The following is a 23,832-nucleotide window of genomic DNA, read 5'->3' on the forward strand; positions in this document are numbered from 1 at the left end:
ATGTAATTTTTATAATAAAACAGTGGCGTTCTTATTTTCCGCCTCACAAACACATCAGAAACTCCCTCCAAAGATTGTTTGTGTTCCTTTGTACTTTCCCATCCTCAAACTCTAGGGGAGTTCGGAAGAGATTTCAGAAAATATAATGAGACGTTTTGTACATCTGCTGACTCTACAATACCAAAGTTTCAAAGTACATCCTGTACACTCGTTTGTGTGAAACAGCCTGCAATGAGCTGCTTCGTGTAAGAAAAAAAGAAGCATCGTGATGCCGTGCTCCACAATACAGCCAAAACACACAGATGCAAAGAGCCTCTAGGAAAGACTCAATGCGGTCATAAGGAATTGATCAAAGCATCAAAAGAACTTCCCTCCAATTAGATGAATATTTCACACGCCGAGATACCCTTGCAGCTATTTCATCACACAATGAACTCCCTCTCTGTGATTTACAGCACTGTTAAAGCGAGGTGTACAGTCCTCATAAACGCCATGTGTACGGTTATCATGCGCACATTAATCAGCTAAGTTGATGTTCTGCTCTAAATATTCCATGTATTTGCTCGCAGATGTGTGTGTGCGTGTCACATTTATGTGAAACGAGAGCTTGGGCTTCGTTAAAAGGCAGACTTACAAAGTGAATAAAACATTGGCATGTGCGGTTAATTTGTGGAAGCCGGCTCACGCAGTTTTGCTCCACTGATCGGAGTGTGTTTAGAGAACAGCAAGCGCCTGGGATGCAGAATGTCACTGGCCCCGCGAACATCCCTGCGGTACGCAACAGGATCTGTTCTCAGATCAGCCACAGGCCAGAGCTGGAACGGCGAGATAAATGCGGATGGTGTTATTAGTGTGCAGACTGAAAACAGTGATTAGGCCTTGCTCAGACTATGCAGGGAATTCAAATGAGTCAAGTGCTTTGATATGTCGCTGGGCAAATTACGGTTTTTAACGCGACGATGCTCTGTTGTGTGTTTTGGAAGGGAGGTTTTCGCTGTTTTCTGAGCCTCATTGATTGCTTGTTTTGCAGAGACTCTTATGGACAGCAGATGGGCTACTACAGAGCTGGCGTGGACCACCTATCCTGAAAGCGGGGTGAGTTTTGGGGCATTTTCTTGTTTCTGTCCTAATAAAAAGAACATTTTAATCAACACAAACACTATAGGGATGCAGAAAATTGAAAAAAAAAAAAATGATTTTCTGTTTTTTCTGCAATATACATGAAGTTAAAGTCAGAATTATTCGTCCTCCTGTGAATTCTTTTTTTAATGTTTCCCAAATGTTCTTAACAGAGCAAGGAATTATTCACAGTATCTCCTATAATATTGCTTTCCTTTGGAGAACGACTTGTTTGTTTCATTTCGGCAAGAATAAATTTTTTAAGAACCATTTGAGGTCAATATTATTACCCCCCTTAAGCGATATTGCATTCAAATGTCTACAGAACAAACCATACACTGACTTGCCTAATTAATCTAACTTCCCTAATTAATCTAGTAAACCTTTACAAACCTAAACAAAGGGCACTTTGAGCAGAATACTAGTGTAATTAGTTAATAAAACTGTTAAGAAATGTGTTAATTTTTTTTTCCAATAAACAGAAATTGGGGAAAAATTATACAGGAGGGCTAATAATTCTGACTGCAAGTGTATATTGCAATATGAACATAATTTCACAGGACGACTTAAGTAACTCTGTTCGGAAAGAATTTAAAATTTTACATTGACTGGGATGATTTTGCTGGCAAGTGCAAAAAAAAAAAAAACGAAGGCATGAGAACAATAGAATAAAATTGAATAAACAGCGCTTCATGGTTTTTGGTGGAGTTTAACATTACTGAGTTAACTCAATAATTAAAAGTATATATATATACAGTATATATATATATATATATATATATATATATATATTTTTTTTTGCACTTGCCAGCAAAATCATCCCAGTCAATGTAAAATTTTAAATTCTTTCCGAACAGAGTTACTTAAGTCGTCCTGTGAAATTATGTTCATATTGCAATATACACTAGCAGTCAGAATTATTAGCCCTCCTGTATAATTTTTCCCCAATTTCGGTTTATTGGAAAAAAAAAAAAAAAAAAAAAAAAATATATATATATATATATATATATATATATATATATATATATATATATATATATATATATATATATATGTTCAAGTACAGTTGAAGTCAGATTTATTATTTTTTTCTTTTTAAAATATTTCCCAAATGATGTTTAACAGAGCCCCTTTAAGCTATATATTTTTGATAGTACATAAAATATTATATACTGTCATCATGGCAAAGATAAAATAAATCAATTATTAGAAATGAGTTATTAAAACTACTATGTTTTGAAATGTGTTGAAAAAAAATCTTCTCTTCAATAAACAGAAATTGGGGGAAAAATAAATAATAATAAATCAGGGCTAATAATTCAGGGGGGCTAATAATTCTGACTTCAACTGTATATAAATATACAGTTTATTCAACGAAGATATATATATATATATATATATATATATATATATATATATATATATATATATATATATATATATATATATATATATATATATATATATATATATATACAATTGAAGTCAGAATTATTAGCCCCCCTTTTAATTTTTTTTTAATTTTCTTAAATATTTCCCAAACGATGTTTAATAAGCAATGAAATGTTCACAGTATGTCTGATAATATTTTTTCTTCAGGAGAAAGTCTTATTTGTTTTATTTGGGTTAGAATAAAAGCAGTTTTTAATTTTTTATGAACCATTTTAAGGTCAAAATGATAAGCTATTGATGATAGCCCCTGTAAGCTATTTTTTTTCCCGATAGTCTACAGAACAAACAATCATTATACAACAGTCAGAATCAGATTTCAAGTGAATTTAAACCATTTAGGCACAACAAATGACAAACTTTGCCACAATAACAAATACTAATTGTGTTTAGTTAATCATGCATTGAAGATTGTGTTTATAAAAAATTCAACATTCTTTAAGTGTATTTTTTTTTTTGTCCACTTCAATGGACATCGGGTCAAAACAGTTGTACTTCCCGAACATTATACCAACATAAAATACAAAAGAAACATGCATGATTGTTGGTAAAATCTTGAAATTTATTTTCAAAATCACAAACATTAAGATTGTAACATTTTTACTTTAATTTTAATGTTTTGTTCTTCCTCATCACTTCACATAAAGTCCACATCTTTATTTCCATCTGCTAATATATGCTCAGGAGCTTCAAGATCTGTATACTCTGCATATTAAATAGTTTCAGCAATGAATAAGTACATCGATATAGTTTTTTTAATATACTCAAGCGTTACTGGAGATTTAATTTCAGTAACTGATTTTGAACCCATTGTACATCCTAATGGACAGACATATTTGAAAAATCCAATGTTACAAAAGATTTTAAACTTTAATTAGTAAATGCAATCCCTCTTTTTTACATGCAATCTTTGAAATATTGGCAAACAAATCAATAAATCAATAAATGTCTGTGTCTGGAGTGAAGTGATGCCATGCTGCTTTTCAGTGTATAGGGGATTTTTTTCAAATTACAGCATGTCGAGCCTTACAGCCGTTTGATTGGAGGACAATCGTCCACTCTCATAGACTGCAGGCTTTAAATGAGATGAAATGCTCAGGAAACACAAAAAACATGGGCTGACATGTGATGTCCATTGTAATGGACACAGAGTCTGAAGGTGTGTTAAAGTAACTTAAAAACAGTTGTTGTAATTGCTTTTTGTCAAATCACATTTTTTTGCAGTGCAACACAATCTCATGCCAATTTTAATCCTTTTGATTTTTTGATTTTGCCTAATTCATAATAATTTGTACAATTTATACATTTGATACATTTTAGTACCTTTTAGATTTACTGATGCTAATAACTGATGGGTGGGTTTAGGTTTGGGGAAGGAGTAGATGCTAATAACTATGATGGGTGGGTTTAGATTTGCGAAAGAGGTAGACGTTGATAACTGATGGTTTGGTTTAGGGTTGGGTTAGGTGTAGATGTTAATAACTATGATGGTTGAGTTTAGGTTTGCGAAAGGTGTAGATGTTAATAACTGATGGTTTGGTTTAGGGTTGGGTTAGGTGTAGACAATAACTGATGGTTAGGTTTAGGTTTGCGAAAGGTGTAGACATTAATAACTGATGGTTGGGTTTAGGGTTGGGTTAGGTGTAGATGTTAACTATGATGGTTGGGTTTTGGTTTGCAAAAGGTGTAGACGTTTATGATGGTTTGGTTTAGGGTTGGGTTAGGTGTAGACGTTAATAACTGATGGTTGGGTTTAGGGTTGGGTTAGGTGTAGACGTTAATAACTGATGGTTGGGTTTAGGGTTGGGTTAGGTGTAGACGTTAATAACTGATGGTTGGGTTTAGGGTTGGGTTAGGTGTAGACGTTAATAACTGATGGTTGGGTTTAGGGTTGGGGAAGGTGTAGACGTTAATAACTGATGGTTGGGTTTAGGGTTGGGGAAGGTGTAGATGTTAATAACTATGATGGTTGGGTTTAGGTTTGGGTTAGGTGTAGATGTTAATAACTATGATGGTTGGGTTTTGGTTTGCGAAAGGTGTAGATGTTAATAACTGATGGTTTGGTTTAGGGTTGGGTTAGGTGTAGACGTTAATAACTGATGGTTGGGTTTAGGTTTGGGGAAGGTGTAGATGTTAATAACTGATGGTTGGGTTTAGGGTTGGGTTAGGTGTAGATGTTAATAACTATGATGGTTGGGTTTTGGTTTGCGAAAGGTGTAGACATTAATAACTGATGGTTGGGTTTAGGTTTGCGAAAGGTGTAGATGTTAATAACTGATGGTTGGGTTTAGGTTTGGGTTAGGTGTAGACGTTAATAACTAGTTGAGTTTTGGTTTGCGAAAGGTGTAGATGTTAATAACTATGATGGTTGGGTTTAGGGTTGGGTTAGGTGTAGACAATAATAACTGGGTGGGTTTAGGTTTGCGAAAGGTGTAGTCAATAACTGATGGTTGGGTTTAGGGTTTGGTTAGGTGTAGACGTTAACTGATGCTTGGGTTTAGGTTTGGGGAAGGTGAAGATGTTAACTGATGGTGAGGTTTAGGTTTGGGGAAGGAGTAGATGCTAATAACTGTGATGGGTGGGTTTAGGTTTGGGTTAGGTGTAGACGTTAATAACTGATGGTTGGGTTTAGGTTTGGGGAAGGAGTAGATGCTAATAACTGTGATGGTTGGGTTTAGGTTTGGGGAAGGAGTAGATGCTAATAACTATGATGGTTGGGTTTAGGTTTGGGAAAGGAGTAGATGCTAATAACTATGATGGGTGGTTTAGATTTGCGAAAGGTGTAGACGTTAATAACTGATGGTTGGGTTTAGGGTTGGGTTAGGTGTAGATGTTAATAACTATGATGGTTGGGTTTAGGTTTGGGGAAGGTGTAGACGTTAATAACTGATGGTTGGGTTTAGGTTTGGGGAAGGTGTAGACATTAATAATTATGATGGGTGGGTTTAGGTTTGCGAAAGGTGTAGACGTTCATAACTGATGTTTGGGTTTAGGGTTGGGTTAGGTGTAGACGTTAATAACTATGATGGTTGGGTTTAGGTTTGGGGAAGGAGTAGATGCTAATAACTATGATGGGTGGGTTTAGATTTGCGAAAGGTGTAGACGTTAATAACTGATGGTTGGGTTTAGTGTTGGAGACAGTGTAGATGTTAATAACTGATGGTTGAGTTTAGGTTTGGGGTTGGTATGAATGTTAATAACAGTGATGGTTAGGTTTAGGTGTGGAGTAGGTTTAGATGTTAATAACTAATGTATAGTGCCATCTTGCAGACAACATAATTTTGACATATAGGTCTCCATAATTTCAAGTTATGCCTCTAACGTACTACAAGTTACTCCCCTTTCATGTTACACCCCTGTCTGTGCATGAGTGGTCAATTTAGAGGTGAGGCTTTAGGGTCACATCTCCATTTAAAAAACGTACATTAACTTTCGAATTAAATTGTATGAATTAGTCACATTTCTGACAATACGTAAAGTAGGTACATTTCTTTGTGCGATCGGGCTGAACTATCCCTTTAATGAGCAAGACAAATAAAATGAGATAGACTCTCAAGATTAGCAGTTTATTTTACACATGTGACTAGTGAAGAAATTAACCAGCGACTCTGACCTTAAGCCTCACACACACACCATCCAAATCCACTTGCTCCCGTACTATGATTTGTCTTTGGAATGTGCATGCGAAGTCAGTCAATGGAAATGATGGGTTGCCATGGCAACAATCTTAAGCAGCTCAGCCCCATTCCGCAGGCTGGTGCTCGATGTCTGGCATCTCAAAAGCCATGCATCATCATAAGTAATGTGTTCCTTCACACCTGGAGATAAACACATGCTACCTCTCGCTGCGATGCCTCTTAATTGTGTTGTGAGAAGTTCAGGGAACCCAAATGTCACCTTTGAGAAAGCATTTCTATTTACCCTAACCACCGACATGAATTTAATTGAGCATTTGAGTCGTTCATTATTCCTGCTTCCATTTAGTGCTGCTTCGGGGCTCAACTTAAAGCTGTCATCGGAGTAACAATCAGTGATATTTAGGGTTCGTCTGATTAGGAATTTCCAGACACTATTTGTTGGTCCGTACTGACTTTGAAAATGGGACAGAAATGTAATGTAAAATAAACAGCAATAGCTTGAATCTGACCTTAAAATGTCTAATATGATTTTTTTTTCTGTTTCTACTTCTATTCGATGTTAAATTTTACATAAAAGCAATTATTTTTCTAGTATTTTCAAAGAAACAATATAATAATAACAATAATAATAATAAATAATAATAATAATTAATGTAATAATAATAGTACAATGTTTTCTTATTATGTTAAGACCAACACAATATTTTACGGCCTTAAATATTAATATTCGTTATTTAAATTAGTAATAACTATTTAATTATTAAATTTATAACAATAGTCATGCTATGAAATGCTTTAATATTTGTATAAATTAATAGATTAAACAGAAATTACCAAATTTATTTGTGGTTTTTAAACATTTATCTGTTTCTTTCTTCGATTAAACACAAAAGAAGATACCTTGAGGAATGCTGGTTGCTAACTTAGCTTCTAAGTTAAGTTTTACATATTTAAAAATAATAAATATTATGTAATAAAATTTAGAAGGTTTAGAACAAAGTGATATTTAGGGTTTGTCTATTAGGAATTACAAGACACTATTTGTTGGTCCATACTGAGTTTGAAAATAGGACAGAAATCTAATGTAAAATAAACAGCAAATGCCCAAAATATGCAACTCAACACAAAAATTGTCAATTTATATCATCATAGAATTTTTTTTTTTTTCCTAAAACCTTACGTGCGTGCGTGTGTGTGTGTATATACATTTTAATATTTATTTCAAAATCAAGAATATTTAGGTATTACAAAAGGCATGATTGAATATTGTTTAATAGTTTTTAGAATAATTGGCATTCTACAGCTTGAATCTTGTAATATTATTAATTAGCAATAAATGCTAATATGATTTTACATAAAATATATAATTTTTCTACTATTTTCTAGGAAACAATATAATAATAATAGTACAATGTTTTCTTTTTTATTATTATTATTACGATATGAAGACAGCTGGCGGCTCATTCCGCTGTGGCGACTCCTGATAAATAAGGGACTAAGCTGAAGAAAAAGGAATTAATTAATGAAGACAGTTATACCAACATGACATTTTATGGCCTAAAATATCAATATTGGTTATTTAAATTAGTAATAACTATTTCATTAATAAATTAATAATATTAGTCATTTATTGAAATGCTTTTATTTTTGTATGAATTTATCAATTAGATAGTTCACCCAAAAATAAAAATGACCTCATTTATTCTCCCTCATGTGGTTTTTAAACTTTTATGAGTCTCTTTCTTCTGTTGAACACAAAAGAAGATATTTTGAAGAATGCTGATTGCTGTAACTCATTGACTTCCATAGTAGGGTAAAAAATTACTATGGAAGTCAATGTGTTTCAGCTACCAACATTCTTCAAAATATCTTTTTTTGTATCAAACAGAATAAAGAAACCCATAATGGTTTAAAACCAGAATTAATTTTAATCTTTTTTTTTGTTTAATACACAAGAAGATATTTTGAAGAATGCTGATTGCTGATTCAGCTACCAACATTCTTCAAATATCTTCTTTTGTATCAAACAGAATAAAGAAACCCATAATGGTTTAAAACCAGAATTAATTGTAATCTTTTTTTCAATTTAATACAAAAGAAGATATTTTGAAGAATGCTGATTGCTGATTCAGCTACCAACATTCTTCAAAATATCTTCTTTTGTATCAAACAAAATAAAGAAACCCATAATGGTTTAAAACCAGAATTAATTGTAATCTTTTTTTTCAGTTTAATACAAAAGAAGATACTTTAAAGAATGCTGGTTGCTGGCACCGATTGACGTCCATAGTAGTCAATGAGTTCCAACTACCAACATTTTCTATTTCATCTTTTGTGTTCAACAAAAGAAAGATATGACGCCCAAAAGGGTTTTTTGAGGTGAAATCTCCCTGTTAATAATAATAATAATAATAATAATAATAATTATAATAATAATAATAATAAAAGCATTATTCATTGTTCCATACAATTATACACAAAAAGATTGTCCACTGATGAAATTTCACTGTGGGTGAGACTTGCTTAGCGTAGCATTACATAAATTAAAATCAAGCGATTGACAGTCCTGTCAAGGCCACAGCTGATTGGGACAAAATTCAGGCAAACAGTATAGCTAGTGGCAGTCTAGCAGTTAATAAATAAATAAAACGGCATGTTTCTTGCAGAAGAACATTGTAGTTCTCTGTGGGTATGGATATGATGAGTCACACACGTACTGGGCGACTTCGCAGCAGGGATCGACTCCACACATCTTAAAAACTCAGAATATAAACACTTTTTATAGACTCGCTACAGTGATTCAGGATAAAACAAACACCAGGTTTGGAAGATGTGCTAGCTCATAAAATACATTGTGTGTTGTGTTATTTACAAAAAGAAATACCACAGTTTTAAAGGGATAGCACACACAAAAAATTTAAATTACCTAATTTATTGTTTCTCATATAATTGCTGACTGCAAAAGGAGATATTTTGAAGTAGGGCTGTGCAGTTAATCGAAATTCAGTTTCGATTTCAACTTTCAATGATTATGAAAAAAAAAAAACATTAATTGAGATAAAATGATTATTGAGTCATATCCCATCACCTTTCCAGCAGTACGCGTTTGTTCTACTGCAAAGCTCAGTCTCGCTTAAAAAAAATTAGTGAAAGCATGTTGTGTATTGTGACTTTTGATGCATGGAACACGCTTCATTTATGGATGTATTAAAGAAGGCTGTTGTGTGTATGCGCTGAGCCTCTGAGTCGAGCAGAACGCACACAGCAGGTTCAGGACGTAAACATGATGTCAGATTGACGTTGTACCCAAACGTCATGGGGACTTTATATTTTGTTTGGAAATGAAAATTGGGTTGATGTCATATGTCCAATGTCCAACCTAAAATCAACCAAATATCAACGTGTAATCATGTTACAGCTTGACGTTGTGTGAACGTTACCAATATGACGTCTATCAGACGTTGGATTTTGGTTGTCATACCTGACGAATAAATATCAGTATTTGACGTCAATATGATGTTGGTTTAAGATGTTGGCTCGACATTAGATTTTAGACACTTTTCGACACAACCTAAAATCAACCAAATATCAACGTCTAATGATGTTACAGCTTGACGTTGTATGGACGTTAACACTATGATGTCTATCAGACATATGAATGTCAGTATTGGACGTAAATATGTTGGTTGTTGGCTTGACGTTAGATTTGGGTCACTTTCCAACACGACTTAAAATCAACCAAATATTAACATCATTTGATGTCGTTATTGGACGTCAAAATAACGTTGTCCTTAGACGCTGGCTAGACATTGAATGTTTGTCACCTGACATCACGACCTAAATCTAACCTAATATTAATGTCTTTTGATACTGTTTGCTTGCTGGGCACACACCATGTAGTCATCTTAGGCCCCGTTTACACTAATACGTTTTAGTTTTAAATGAGAACGACACTAGCGTTTCACCTAGCGTTTCTGAACAACTCTCCGTCTACATTACACCACTGCAAACACACATTACGTGACCACATACACACACGCTCTGGCATGCACTGCAGCATGCTTTGAGCTCATCTATTCAAATGAGAGCTATGCACGTCGGACTGTTTATCAAGTATGTACCGCAGGATCTAATCTCACTATATTTGTTAAACGTGATCTTCAATTCATCTTGTTATCTACGTATAACGACATATTCCCCGACTTTGGTCTTTTGAGTCTATTACTTGTTCTCAGGTAACGTGTTTTGGCTGAGAGCAAACATAAGTTAATAGTTACCACACACACTGATTCTGCACATTTGACTGATGGTTTGCCTTTATTTCCTATAATGTATAAACTTACTGTACGTTATACTTTATTATGGCCATTATTGATTGTTAAAAATGATATTCAGCGAAAGAAAGGGTATGTTTTGTATTTTCAATGAAAATGAAAGGAGGCAGTAATGTTATAGGCTCAGTTTTGTTATAAATATGCATAAAGATGACGATCATATAAATATGCAGCTACACGACGGCTCAACATTTTTGGTGTCTGTCAAGTTGCTAATATTAAAATGAAAATAGGCAGTTCCTTATATAATGTTTTCATTTTATTGTTAAGATAGTGAAACAACATAGCCAGGGTGAAGTGAATGAGGTTATAAAGTACCCAACGTGTCCTCGGGAGTTTGTTTTCCTTATCAAACTTGTGAAGTCTGAACTCACAAGGAGAGAATGCAGGACTGAACTGTGTGTAGGCTACTTAATATTGAGGAAAATCCCTAATCAGACAGGCAAATGTCTGCAGCCATGCCTCTGTTTTCAGATGTCTCTGTTTCCCCCCATCCACACTGAGACGGAGCAGCAGCATTTTAGAATGAAATCAGCCTCTTCAGCGTTTTCAAAATGCTCTGTTTTTGACACTCAAAAACTCTGGCGTAGTGTGGACGCATAGAGTAACCATAGCAAAACCTACGCGTTTTAAAACTAAAACGTATTAATGTAAACAGGGCCTGAGGGTGAGCTCCTTTGGGCTCATTTCAGTCTTTCGGATGAGACGTTAAAGCGAGTTCATGACTCAGTAAAATGCTATTTGCCCATCGTCTTTGTGCGTTTATGATGTTTATATTCATAAAAGGTCAGTTAAGTTAGCGTTAACTTGCATGAATTCAATGTTTTAATATTTTAAATTGTCACTCTGTAATTAAATAAGCATTATCTAAAACTTAAATGATTGTAATGTTCTTTCATTGCTAACTTTCATTAAAAGATATCAAATTTAACATTAACTTCAAGTTAAACACAATAATAGTATATTCTGACATGAGTTTTTATTTTTTAAATAATTATTTTTTCAGGGTTTTCATCTTTATTAGATAGGACAGTAGAGAGTATTGACAGGAAAACATGGGGAGCAGAGAGAGGGGAAGGATTGGCATAGGACTGCGAGGCAGGAATCGAACTCGGGTTACTGTGAGCATTGAAGTGCATGTGTCGACGCACTAACCACTAAACCACTGGTGCCGAACTGACATAAGTTTTTAATAAGACTTCAAACAATGACAATTTTTGCCAGTGAAATGAAGTTATGCGCCCTGTATGGAACACTATTTTAATTGTGTACGAAACACCGTTAATACCTTTCATCTTCTGTACACATGCGAGGCGATACTTTTTCTCTCTTTTCTCAAAAACTACTGGTCCAAAAGACATCAATCAAATTTGGATTGTGCAATAGGTATTCACCCAGAGAATGATCACACAAACATGCTTATCTGGCTTTCAATGACGGAGGAGTGTTTGTTTGAGTGTGCGGAGTGTGCGGAAGAGCTGAAAGTGTACAGAACATGGTTAGTCTATGTTAGCTGCTGCTGGAGAATGCACTTGCATCATTTGTGCACGGCCTGTGCAACATGTGCATCTCGCTACAATGTGCACATTGTGCAAGTTGCATGCCTCCATTGGAAATGACAAACTTACTTCCTAAGCTTATTGGCACTGCTTCTAAGGCGTGTGCTCAGCAGCCACATTTTAACAAAATTACATCCTTCATACTGAAATCTCATACCAAATGACAATAGTGTTCGGTCAATAAATATCGATACCGATTTTATCCCCAGCCCTAATAGATGCACCTATCTACCTTATTTCAAGGGGAAGACTATATACAGTTGAAGTCAGAATTATTAGCCCCCTTTGAATTTTTTCTCTTTTTTTAAATATTTCCCAAATGATATTTAACAGAGCAAGGACATTTTCACAGTATGTCTGATAATATTTTTTCTTCAGGAGAAAGTCTTAATTGTTTTATTTCGGCTAAAATAAAAGCAGTTTTTAATTTTTTAAAATCCATTTTAAGGTCAAAATTATTAGCCCCTTCAAGCAATTTTTTTTTTGATTGTCTGCAAAACAAACCAGCATTATACAATAACTTGCCTAATTACCCTAACCTGCCTAGTTAACCTAATTAACCTAGTTAAGCCTTTAAATGTCACTTTAAGAAGTGTCTTGAAAAATATCTAGTCAAATATTATTTACTGTCATCATGGTAAAGATAAAATAAATCAGTTATTAGAAATGAGTTATTAAAACTATTATATTTAGAAATGTGTTGAAAAAATCTCTCCGATAAACAGAAATTGGGGGAAAAAATAAACAGGGGGGCTAATTATTATGACTTCGACTGTATATATAGTTTTTAGATCTGTTCTCCAAAACTTTTTGGACATATGGCCCACTGACAATCGTTTTAATCAACCGTGAATACAATTCTGACCAAAATAATCGTGATTATGATTTTTCCCATAATCCAGCAGCCCTATTTTGAAGAATGCTGGTTGCTGGCACTCTTTTAGTTTCATAGTAGGAACAAAAAATACAATGATAGTCAATGTATGTGAGCAACCAGCATTTTTTAAGTGAATTTTATTTATAAACTAATTTCGAGAGGATCACATGCTTATGATTGCTAGCGGCTGGACCCGCATTATCCAATTCACAATGCACCAATCAGACGATTCCTAAGCTGCTACAAATACCCTTGGTTACGCATCCCTGCTATCTTCGTTTTGAAGAATCCCCCCTTCCACCCCTACTCCTCCTCCTTCCTAGATGGGTGGCACGGTGGCTCAGTGCTTAGCACTGTTGCCTCACAGCAAAACGTCTCTGGTTCCAGGCTTTACCAAACCAGCAGACGTTTCTGTGCGGAGTTTGCACATTCTTCCCGTGCTCACGTGGGTTTCCCCCGGGTTCCCCGGTTTCCTCCCACTGACCTAAAACATGCGTCCGAAGTTGGATCTAAATCAACATCATAGACTAGCTCCTACCTAGTACTTATCTCTTTAAAGAGCAACCTCTATCTGCTCTACAGCCACCATGACAGGGGAGTTCTCGAGTTCTACCTGAGCTCAAACTCCCCTCTCGCCTTGATCTTATGAGCTTAGGGCTCTCTCCTGGGACAGCAAGCCAAATTAGCTTATATTCAATCATCAGCTAAGTGTAAACTCTTGAAAATATCTTCTTCAGAAGAAAGAAACTAAAATAGGTTTTTAAACAAGTGAACATACAATTATTTTAGTGTGAACTATCCCCTTTAAACTTCATGTCTGGCTTTAATACATTGCACCTGCTTACACCATGTCACACTCAATAGAAACTATACAATGAAAGATTTCTATATACTAAATGCGATGAAGGTCACATGTTTTACTTGGCTTCACTTGTGCTAGTTTTATCAGAAAGAAGTGCTGCAGTAGAACCTTATGATACACAACACTCTCTTTACACCATTCCAGAGCTCTTATATAATCTGCTGCCATTTTTCAATTGGACATTTAATTCCGAGAAAGTTGATTGTGCAATCAGTGACAGTATTTTATGTCCTTCTCAGTGGGAGGAAGTAAGCGGATATGATGACCACTTGAGCCCCATCAGGACTTACCAGGTCTGTAACGTGCTGGAGCCCAATCAGAACAACTGGCTCCGGACAGACTTCATCCCCCGTCGAGGAGTCCTCCGAGTCTACGTGGAGCTCAAGTTCTCCGTGCGGGACTGTGGCAGTATTCCCAACATCCCCGGTTCCTGTAAAGAGACCTTTAATCTGTTCTACTATGAATCAGACGGAGACATGGCCACGGCAAGCAGCCCACCATGGAGGGAGAATCCTTATGTAAAGGTCAGCCACAATAATGACTTGGTTTAATTTAGACTTTGCATAATGATACATTTTTACAACGTTTTGCTGAATAGAGGTATATTTTTAAAGAGAAAATAAAAATTCTGTCATTGTTTAAGTACTCTTATGTTGTCAGAAACTTATGTCTTTGTATATTGATGCGTTTTTAAAATGCTTTGCTGAATGGAGGTAAATTTTTTAAAGAGAAAATGAAAATTCTGTCATCATTTAGCCTACTTACTCATATGTTGTCAGAAACTTATATGACTTTGCATAATGATACATTTTTACAATGTTTTGCTGAATGGAGGTATGGTTTAAACACAAAAATAGTGTGTCAGTGGTGGTTTTCCAACACAGGCTTATTCTGAAAACGCAGCCCTATATAGGTTTCAGGAGATCGCGAATGATGTAGCCAGAGCTACATAAGGCTACATTTCGTCTTTTCGTGCTTACTAGCTAAAGGCTTACCTGCATGTGGACAGCTTTTCCGATGTTACCACTTTGTCCACACATACGTTGGCGGACTTGAGATGCAGAGCAGAGGTGACTGCGACGATGAGGTTCGAGTCTGGTGAAGAACGGTTCCAGAAAGTGGGTAAGACAAAAACAAACGGCAAAAAATAAGCAAGTAAATAACAAGGCGAGAATGTGGTAAAATCTGAAAAAGTGGTAAAAATCAGGCGAGAGCTTTTCTTTTTGTGAATTGCTTTTTAAAACAGTGCTGTTGGGGTTAGGGAAGTGGGTGTGCGGGTCAATAGGTGCTTTTAAAAATATTTTTAGGGCTGGGCGCCGATGCAGTGGCGCAGTAGGTAGTGCTGTCGCCTCACAGCAAGGTCGCTGGTTCGAGCCTTGGCTGGGTCAGTTGTCATTTCTGTGTGGAGTTTGCATGTTCTCCATGGGTTTCCTCTGGGTGCTCCGGTTTCCACCACAGTCCAAAGACCTGCTGTACAGGTGAACTGGGTAGGCTAAATTGTCCGTAGTGTACGAGTGTAAATGAGTGTGTATGGATGTTTCCCAGAGATGGGTTGCAGCTGGAAGGTCATCCGCTGCGTAAAACATGTGCTGGATAAGTGGGCGGTTTATTCCGCTGTGGCGACCCCGGATTAATAAACGGACTAAGCCGAAAAGAAAATGAATGAATGAATTAGGGCTGGGAGTTTAATCAAAAATTAATCGAACATTAACACATTCAGATCCTATAATTGATCAAAATTTTCAAGGTCAATTTTTAAAATTACTTTCCCTACCGTGTGTGGAGTCTTGTGACGTCAATTTGTTATGGCTAATTTATACTTATTATATTATGCTTTATACTTATTATATTATTCTGATATTAATATTCTGACAAGCGCATGCATATGGTCTGGTGCTGCCTTCGCATACCTGCGCACCTCTCAAAAAACTACACATCACGACGCATAACGCAAGCTTTGTGATTGGTCGGTTTGGTAGCACAAACAAGGGTGGGCAATGTGTGTTTTAATTTCAGTTGTTCAGCGTTGATGTTCAATAAAGAATCATAGATAATAGATATTGTGGGTATTTTAAAAACAAGTAATGCATCCTACATTCAAAATCTCTCACTTGTAATATGTGTTTAACTTGTAATATGTTCTGTTTAACGGAGAGATTTCTTAAACACATTTCTAAACATAATAGTTTTAATAACTCATTTCTAATAACTGATTTATTTTATCTTTGCCATGATGACAGTAAATAATATTTAACCAGATATTTTTCAAGACACATCTATTGTTACGGAAGCAGACGGACAAACAAGGGGAGTGAGTATAAACAATGTTTATTCCAACAGTAGAGTATAAATGAATAGTGATGGAGCGATGAACGGAGTTTAGTGGAACTGATGATCCTCTTTGTCAGGTGGGATGACAAACACTGAAGGATGACCGAATGCACACACCAGAGGACTTGCGGGGAAGACAGACTGACGAGACACACAACGCTGACAGGACACCGGGAACACTGGACAGACTAGAAGGAAACAGAGTAAAGGTAAGTATAATTGCTGAGATCGTAGGGGAGTGAAACCTAGGAAGTGGTTCACTCAGAGTCCGCTTCGTAGGAACGAGACCGGACAATGAGTGAAGTGAGGTGTGTGCTTATATAGTGAATGGGAGTGATTGGGTGCAGCTGTGCGTGGTTAATACTCAGGTGAAGGTGCTCGGTGCGTGATGTTGGTGGAAGAGCCTGGCCAATCCGTGACATTACCCCCCTCCCCAGGGCCCGCTCCTGAGGGCCTGAACCTCCGACGTCGTGGTGGTCTACCTCGTCCTCGAGGTGCTGGAAATTCTGGGTGATTGGAGTGGAACTCTTCCATAAGTGCGGGATCTAGTATATCGGATCTGGAGACCCATGACCTCTCTTCTGGACCGTATCCTTCCCAGTCGACGAGGTATTCAAGCTGACCACCACGACGCCTGGACCGTAGGATGTCCTTGACTTGGTAGATGGCCCCTTCTTCTAACATCAGGGGGGGAGGAGGTTCCTCTTCATGGCCAGGCTCTGTGGAGGGAATCAGAGGATCGTGAAAGGGTTTTAGAAGGGACACGTGGAATGTGGGGTGGATTCTGTACTGTGGTGGTAACTGTAATTTGTATGTGACGGGGTTGACCTGTTCCAGAATGGTGAAGGGACCAACAAATCTGGGACTTAATTTTCGGGAGGGCAGTCGCAACCGGATATCTCTGGTGGAGAGCCAGACCTTTTGTCCTGGAGTATAGATGGGATCCTCCTCTTATCCGATACCTCCTTTGTTCTGCGTACTGCCCTCTGGAGATGGTGATGAGCATCGTCCCAGACTCTCTCGCTCTCCCGGAACCAGTAATCCACTGCGGGGACATCAGATGGTGCGCCATCCCAGGGGAAGAGTGGAGGTTGGAACCCTAGGATGCACTGGAATGGCGTGAGTCCGGTGGTAGGTTGCCGCAGGGAATTCTGGGCGTATTCCGCCCAGCCCAGAAACTGGCTCCAGGAGTTTTGGTGACCGTGACAGAAGGTCCGGAGGAACCGCCCCACTTCCTGAATTTTCCTCTCTGTCTGGCCGTTGGTTTGGGGGTGATAGCCAGACGAGAGGCTTATGGTCACACCTAGGAGTCTGAAGAATGCTCTCCATAGTCTGGAGATAAATTGGGGTCCTCGATCCGAGACTATATCTTCTGGTAACCCAAAATTTCGAAAGACGTGGTTGAACAGGTTTTCGGCGGTCTCTAGGGCTGTGGGTATACCTTTCAAAGGAATCAAACGACAGAATTTAGAGAATCGATCTATGATGACTAGAATGCAGGTGTTACCTTCAGACACTGGGAGGTCTGTCATGAAGTCAACTCCTAGGTGTGACCAGGGGCGGTTTGGGATGGGCAAGGGATGGAGTTTCCCAGCAGGTAGATGGCGAGGACTCTTCGCCATAGCGCATTCTCTGCAGCCTTGGACGTATCTTCTCACATCCCTCGCCATGTTCGGCCACCAAAAGCGTTGGGATAGCAGCGAGAGGGTGTTGTTGGCCCCAGGATGTCCTGTGCCCAGAGATGTATGGCTGGAATGAATGAGATCTACCCGTTGATTTTCAGGGATGAAGCGTCGATTGGGGGGACAGCCCGGCGGAGTTCTGGATTCTGGAGTGGCGATTACTGTAGGAGCGGACCATTGGATGGGACAGATAGTGATCTGATCAGGAAGGATCTTGGCCGGTGTCTCAATAATTTCATACTGGTCGTGAATTCTGGAAAGTGCGTCTGCTCGGATATTCTTTGAACCTGGTCGATATGAGATAGAGAACTGAAATCTGGAGAAGAACAATGACCAACGGGCCTGACGAGGACAGAGTCTTTTAGCATCTTTTAGGTATTGGAGATTTTTATGATCTGTGATCACCTGGAACGAATGTTTGGCCCCCTCCAACCAGTGTCGCCACTCCTCCAGGGCGAGCTTGATGGCCAGAAGTTCTCGATTTCCGATGTCATAGTTCCTTTCCGCCGGGCTGAGCTTCCGGGAGAAATAGGCACATGGATGGAGTAATGAAGGAGTACCGTGGTACTGGGACAGGATGGCTCCCACTCCGGTGGTCGATGCATCCACTTCGACCACAAACGGCAAGTCAGGATCAGGATGAGTCAGCAATGGGGCTTGAGTGAAGGATTCTTTTAGGTTTTGGAAGGCTGCGGCGGCTTCGGGAGGCCAGGGTAGTGCTTTGGGTTTATTTTTCAACAGGTTGGTGAGCGGAGCGGTGATGAGACTGTAATTCTGGATGAAACGTCGGTAGAAATTAGCAAATCCTAGGAAACGTTGGAGTTCCTTTATGGTTTTTGGTTCGGGCCAGGAGATGACGGAAGTGACCTTCCCCTCGTCCATACGAACCCCTCTTTGATCGATGATGTACCCCAAGAACTGAACAGATGGTGAATGGAAGGAGCATTTTTCAGCCTTGAGGTACAGGCGGTGTTTCCTGAGGGTTTTCAGGACCTCCGCAACGTGGTGGCGATGTTCGGCCTCACTCCGGGAGTAAATCAGGATATCATCTATGTATACAATGACGAAGAGATGGAGGAACTCCCGGAGGACTTCGTGGATGAAGTTTTGGAATACGGAGGGGGCGTTAACCAGACCATAGGGCATGACCAGGTACTCGTAGTGTCCAGTAGGGGTCACAAACCCAGTCTTCCACTCGTCCCCCTCACGTATTCTCACCAGGTTATAGGCGCTACGGAGGTCCAACTTGGTGAAAATTTTGGCGGATCTGAGTTGTTCCAGGGCCGCAGGGACGAGAGGAAGGGGATACCGGAACTTGACTGTACCTTGATTTAGGGTTCTGTAATCGATACATGGCCGCAGCCCTCCATCCTTCTTAGCCACGAAGAAGAAACTTGAGGCAGCAGGTGACGTGGATGGACGGATATACCCCTGACTCAGAGCCTCATGGATGTACTCCTCCATTGCCTTGGTCTCCGGAAGGGACAACGGGTAGATCCTACCTCTGGGCATAGGAGCATCTGGAAGCAGGTCTATGGCGCAGTCCCATGGCCGATGTGGAGGTAGCTGGGAAGCTCTCTTGGGGCAAAATACATCCTCGTATGAGGAGTAGATCTTCGGGATCTGAATGGATATTTTCTCGACTGGACTTTCGACAGACGTGACGTAGACGGTAAGGGGTCTTCGAATTTGTAAGGGTAGATCGGGAAAACAGCTGGATCGGCATTCTTCTCCCCATCTCTTAATTTCTCCTGTGCCCCAAGAGAGGATGGGATCGTGCTTCACCAGCCACGGGCGCCCTAAGATGATATCCATCGATGCACCCTCCAGAACCAGAAATTGAATCTCCTCTTTGTGGAGCAGTCCTACTTGGAGATTGACGGGTTCACATTTTCGATGGATACGTGCCTGACAATGGATATCTTTGGTTATGGGCTGAATCTGGTAAACGTGCGTCGAGGCTTCGGTGTTAAGCTGGAGTCGGTGACAGAGGGCGTGCGAGATGAAATTTCCTGCTGACCCGGAGTCGATGAGGGCTGTGACTGAAACTGAGACAGAAGGGGTAGTTAACTGGACATTAGTGGTGAGAGGATGCATCTTTTCAATAGGAGAACTGAACAAACTCACCACAGAGCGTGCTGGACGAATGGGACAGTCCAGCCTGACATGTCCTTTGGCGCCACAGTACATGCACAGACCCCGGGTCAGCCTCCTCTGTCGCTCGGTGATCGTGAGTCTACCAGATTCGATGATCATGGGTTCTGGTTCTGGAGGGACGGCTGGCTCTGGCGAACGGAGGAGTGCTTGGGATATTGGTGGAGGATCATGCTGGTAGACCCTCAGACGATCGGAACAGCGCAGAGAGTGTTGGATGAACTTCTCCAATCCCATCGTATCGTCGAGGGCGGCCAGCTGTAACCGGAGGCTGGGCTCTAGTCCGAGCCGGTAGGTTGTGAGGAGAGATCGCTCATTCCAGCCGCTAGCAGCAGCCAGAGTTCGGAACCTGAGAGCATAATCCTGAGTGGACATGGCTCCCTGTTTGAGATGGTATAGCTGTTCTCCAGCTGCTACTTCAGCATCCGCGCGACCAAAAACCTCCTTGAAGTACTGGGTGAATGACTGAATGGAATTTGTTACCGGCCCAGACTGTTGCCAGATGGTTTCAGCCCACCGAAGAGCCGACCCAGAGAGGAGGGAGATGATGAAAGCGATTTTGGACCGATCTGTAGGGTTTAACTCGGGTTGCATAGTGAATACCAGAGAACATTGCAGGAGAAATCCATTGCACTCCTCCGCCCCGCCAGAGTAGGGCGCTGGTCGAGCCATGGGACTGGATGAGTGGATGGACGGTGAAGAAGTGCTCGGTGCTGGTGGTGCTTCGGGAAGTGGAGCAGATGGTAGTAGCACTCTCTTCAATGAATCCACCAACTCCTGAAGGGGATCGTGAGTGCTCATGCTGTTGGTAGGTTATGGTCCGGTCTTCTGTTACGGAAGCAGACGGACAAACAAGGGGAGTGAGTATAAACAATGTTTATTCCAACAGTAGAGTATAAATGAATAGTGATGGAGCGATGAACGGAGTTTAGTGGAACTGATGATCCTCTTTGTCAGGTGGGATGACAAACACTGAAGGATGACCGAATGCACACACCAGAGGACTTGCGGGGAAGACAGACTGACGAGACACACAACGCTGACAGGACACCGGGAACACTGGACAGACTAGAAGGAAACAGAGTAAAGGTAAGTATAATTGCTGAGATCGTAGGGGAGTGAAACCTAGGAAGTGGTTCACTCAGAGTCCGCTTCGTAGGAACGAGACCGGACAATGAGTGAAGTGAGGTGTGTGCTTATATAGTGAATGGGAGTGATTGGGTGCAGCTGTGCGTGGTTAATACTCAGGTGAAGGTGCTCGGTGCGTGATGTTGGTGGAAGAGCCTGGCCAATCCGTGACATCTATACAGCTTAAAGTGACATTTAAAGGCTTAACTAGGTTAATTAGGTTAACTAGGCAGGTTAGGGTAATTAGGCAAGTTACTGTATAATGATGGTTTGTTCTGTAGACAGTCGGAAAAAAAAATAGCTTAAAGGGGCTAATAATTTTTACCTTAAAATGGTTCATAAAAAAATTAAAAACTGCTTAAATTCTAGCCAAAATTAAACAAATAAGACTTTCTCCAGAAATCATCATTTGGGAAATATTTAAAAAAGAAAAAAAAAAATCAAAGGGGGCTAATAATTCTGACTTCAAACTGTATTTACTCTCAAAACTTGTCAGTGAACTATAAGAGCAAAAACATAAAATAATCGTTCATTAACCGTAATCGAGTTAAAATGTTCAATAAATCGAGATTTCGATTTTAGGCCAAATCTAATTATTGGTCGGGTTTAGGGAAGAAGGAGGGTGGGGGATAGGTCGGTTGGTCAGTCACTCACTCAGTCAGTCACTCAGTGGACCTCTGGTGGATTTATGTGAGAACAGGAGGCGTGAATGGCTCTCACGAGAGAAATTTGAGATCTAAAAAAGCATAGACTGATGTATTCGCGAAAACAAAAACTGCAAAAAAATCCTGGGACGCATTTTGCTCTCTCCAGAAATGAATAAAGGTGTACATTATCAGAATGAGCCTGGGTTGGGGTTTTCTGAAGGGCTGCATGATTGTTTGAAATGAAATTGAGATAGTAATTCTGCAAAAGCTGCAATTCTCATGCACATCTTGTCAGGGAAGCATGGCTCTGTGATCAGTAGTACAGGCCAGAGGGCGCTCTCCTGCAGAAGCTTAAAATACACAGCAAAGACGATACACAGGAAATCAAACAAAGCACTGAAACAGAGCATTGAAACAGTGATGGACAGTATGGTTGTTTTTGGTAGTTGGTAGTATGGTAGTTCTTTCGAATAGTATGTTTCAATAAACCGGTAAAAAAAAAATCACTGGTTCTTGAAAGATGGAATGCAATCATAATGACGGAAAAGATATTACCTCAGGCCACCTAAGCTGCAGCAATTGATAAATGATTAGGGCTAGCGATTGGTAAGTGAAGAGCAAGGGGGGTGCGTGAGGGTGGGCAAGCCAGATTCACGGAAATGTCCTGGTGCTCCCTATGGCCAGTCCGCCCTTACCTGCTATATACAATGTAAAGCAGGGGTGCCCACACTTTTTCAAGTCAAAATGATCTACCTAATATAAAAATGTATTTGTACAATATTTATTTATGTACCCTGCTTGTTAAGTGAGCACTTTATAAAAAAAAATATCATTTTCTGGCCTTCGGATATTAGGCATGGATATATATATTGCGATCAGGATTTTTGAAAGTATTACATCGCTTTGTTAGAGTTTGTTATTACTATTTGTTGAGTCGCCCCATACAGTTTGATAGAGCGCTTGGACCTGGAAGCCGCTTTGCTTGACGTCACACTTAACAAGCAGATAGCCTACAGTACAACTCTGTCCATATTTTTGTCATTACCTTACTCTGATTACTTTCACTGAATGGAATCAGCCAAGGAAGCATATAGTTCGGACAGTAGCTGCTGATAGCCAGCTTCAAGCACACTACCAAATAATCATCAGTCATGGTGGAAGGATATTACGCACATGCATGGTTACCCATGCATCAGAAAAGTCAGATATCAGACTGGCTGTCTTGTATGTCAATCAAGCAACAAATTTCAGTGAGGATATTATTTAATGCCATGCGATCTACATACGCTACCTTTGCGATCAACTGCTAGATCGCGATCGACGTATTGGGCACCCCTGATATACAGTATCTGTTCACTTCATTATTGTGTGAAATTAATTTGGCCTCAGAATCTTAATTGAAATTTTATAGCCTTCCTTCATCCCACAAAACAACTTTTCTTCACTTCTGGTCACATGGATTGCCTTTTGGGAGGAGCTATCAAGGCATGTCTTATTTCTGCCCTGTTTTTGTTCATTTGTCAATCGTTTGACAAATCAAATCGTTTGAAATCATGCACAGCCCTTCATTTCTTTTCTAATGTCAGTGCTGTTTCAAGTGGATAAATATCACGATTAGTGTTGGGGAAAGTTACTTTTTGTAAGTAATGTATTAATATATTGAGTTACTCCCCAAAAAAGTAACTAGTTACATTACTTTTGGGTTACTTTTGAGTTACCTGCCTGAGGCTTGATCTCTTGCAGAATTTGCAGGGTATTTTTCTTTTTCTTTTTTTTTTAAGCTCTGCATTTAATGACACACTGTATAAGCTAGGCGACGTTGTGGCGCAGTGGGTAGCATGTTCGCTTAACAGCAAAAAGGTTGCTGATTCGAGCCTCGGCTGGGTCAGTTGGTGTTTCTGTGTGGAGTTTGCATGTTCTCCCTGTGTTCGCGTGGGTTTCCTCTGGGCTTGCCCCACAGTACAAAGATATGCCGTATAGGTGAATTGTCCGTAGTGTATGTGTGTGAATGAGTGTGTATGGATGTTTCCCAGTGATGGGTTGCAGCTGGAA

General features: G+C 39.4%; 1 protein-coding gene across 1 annotated transcript in view; it reads left to right on the top strand.

The window, feature by feature from the left end:
- LOC130240480 (ephrin type-B receptor 3) overlaps positions 1 to 23,832 on the top strand; it is a 108,922-nt gene that overhangs the window by 8,167 nt on the left and 76,923 nt on the right. Inside the window, exons 2-3 of the mRNA XM_056472017.1 lie at positions 1,031 to 1,095; positions 14,078 to 14,362. Of these exons, the coding sequence (XP_056327992.1) occupies positions 1,031 to 1,095; positions 14,078 to 14,362 (350 nt within the window). The remainder of the gene's footprint in view (positions 1 to 1,030; positions 1,096 to 14,077; positions 14,363 to 23,832) is intronic.

The sequence above is a fragment of the Danio aesculapii genome, chromosome 2 (genome assembly GCF_903798145.1).
Source record: "Danio aesculapii chromosome 2, fDanAes4.1, whole genome shotgun sequence".
Taxonomy (NCBI): Eukaryota; Metazoa; Chordata; class Actinopteri; order Cypriniformes; family Danionidae; genus Danio; species Danio aesculapii.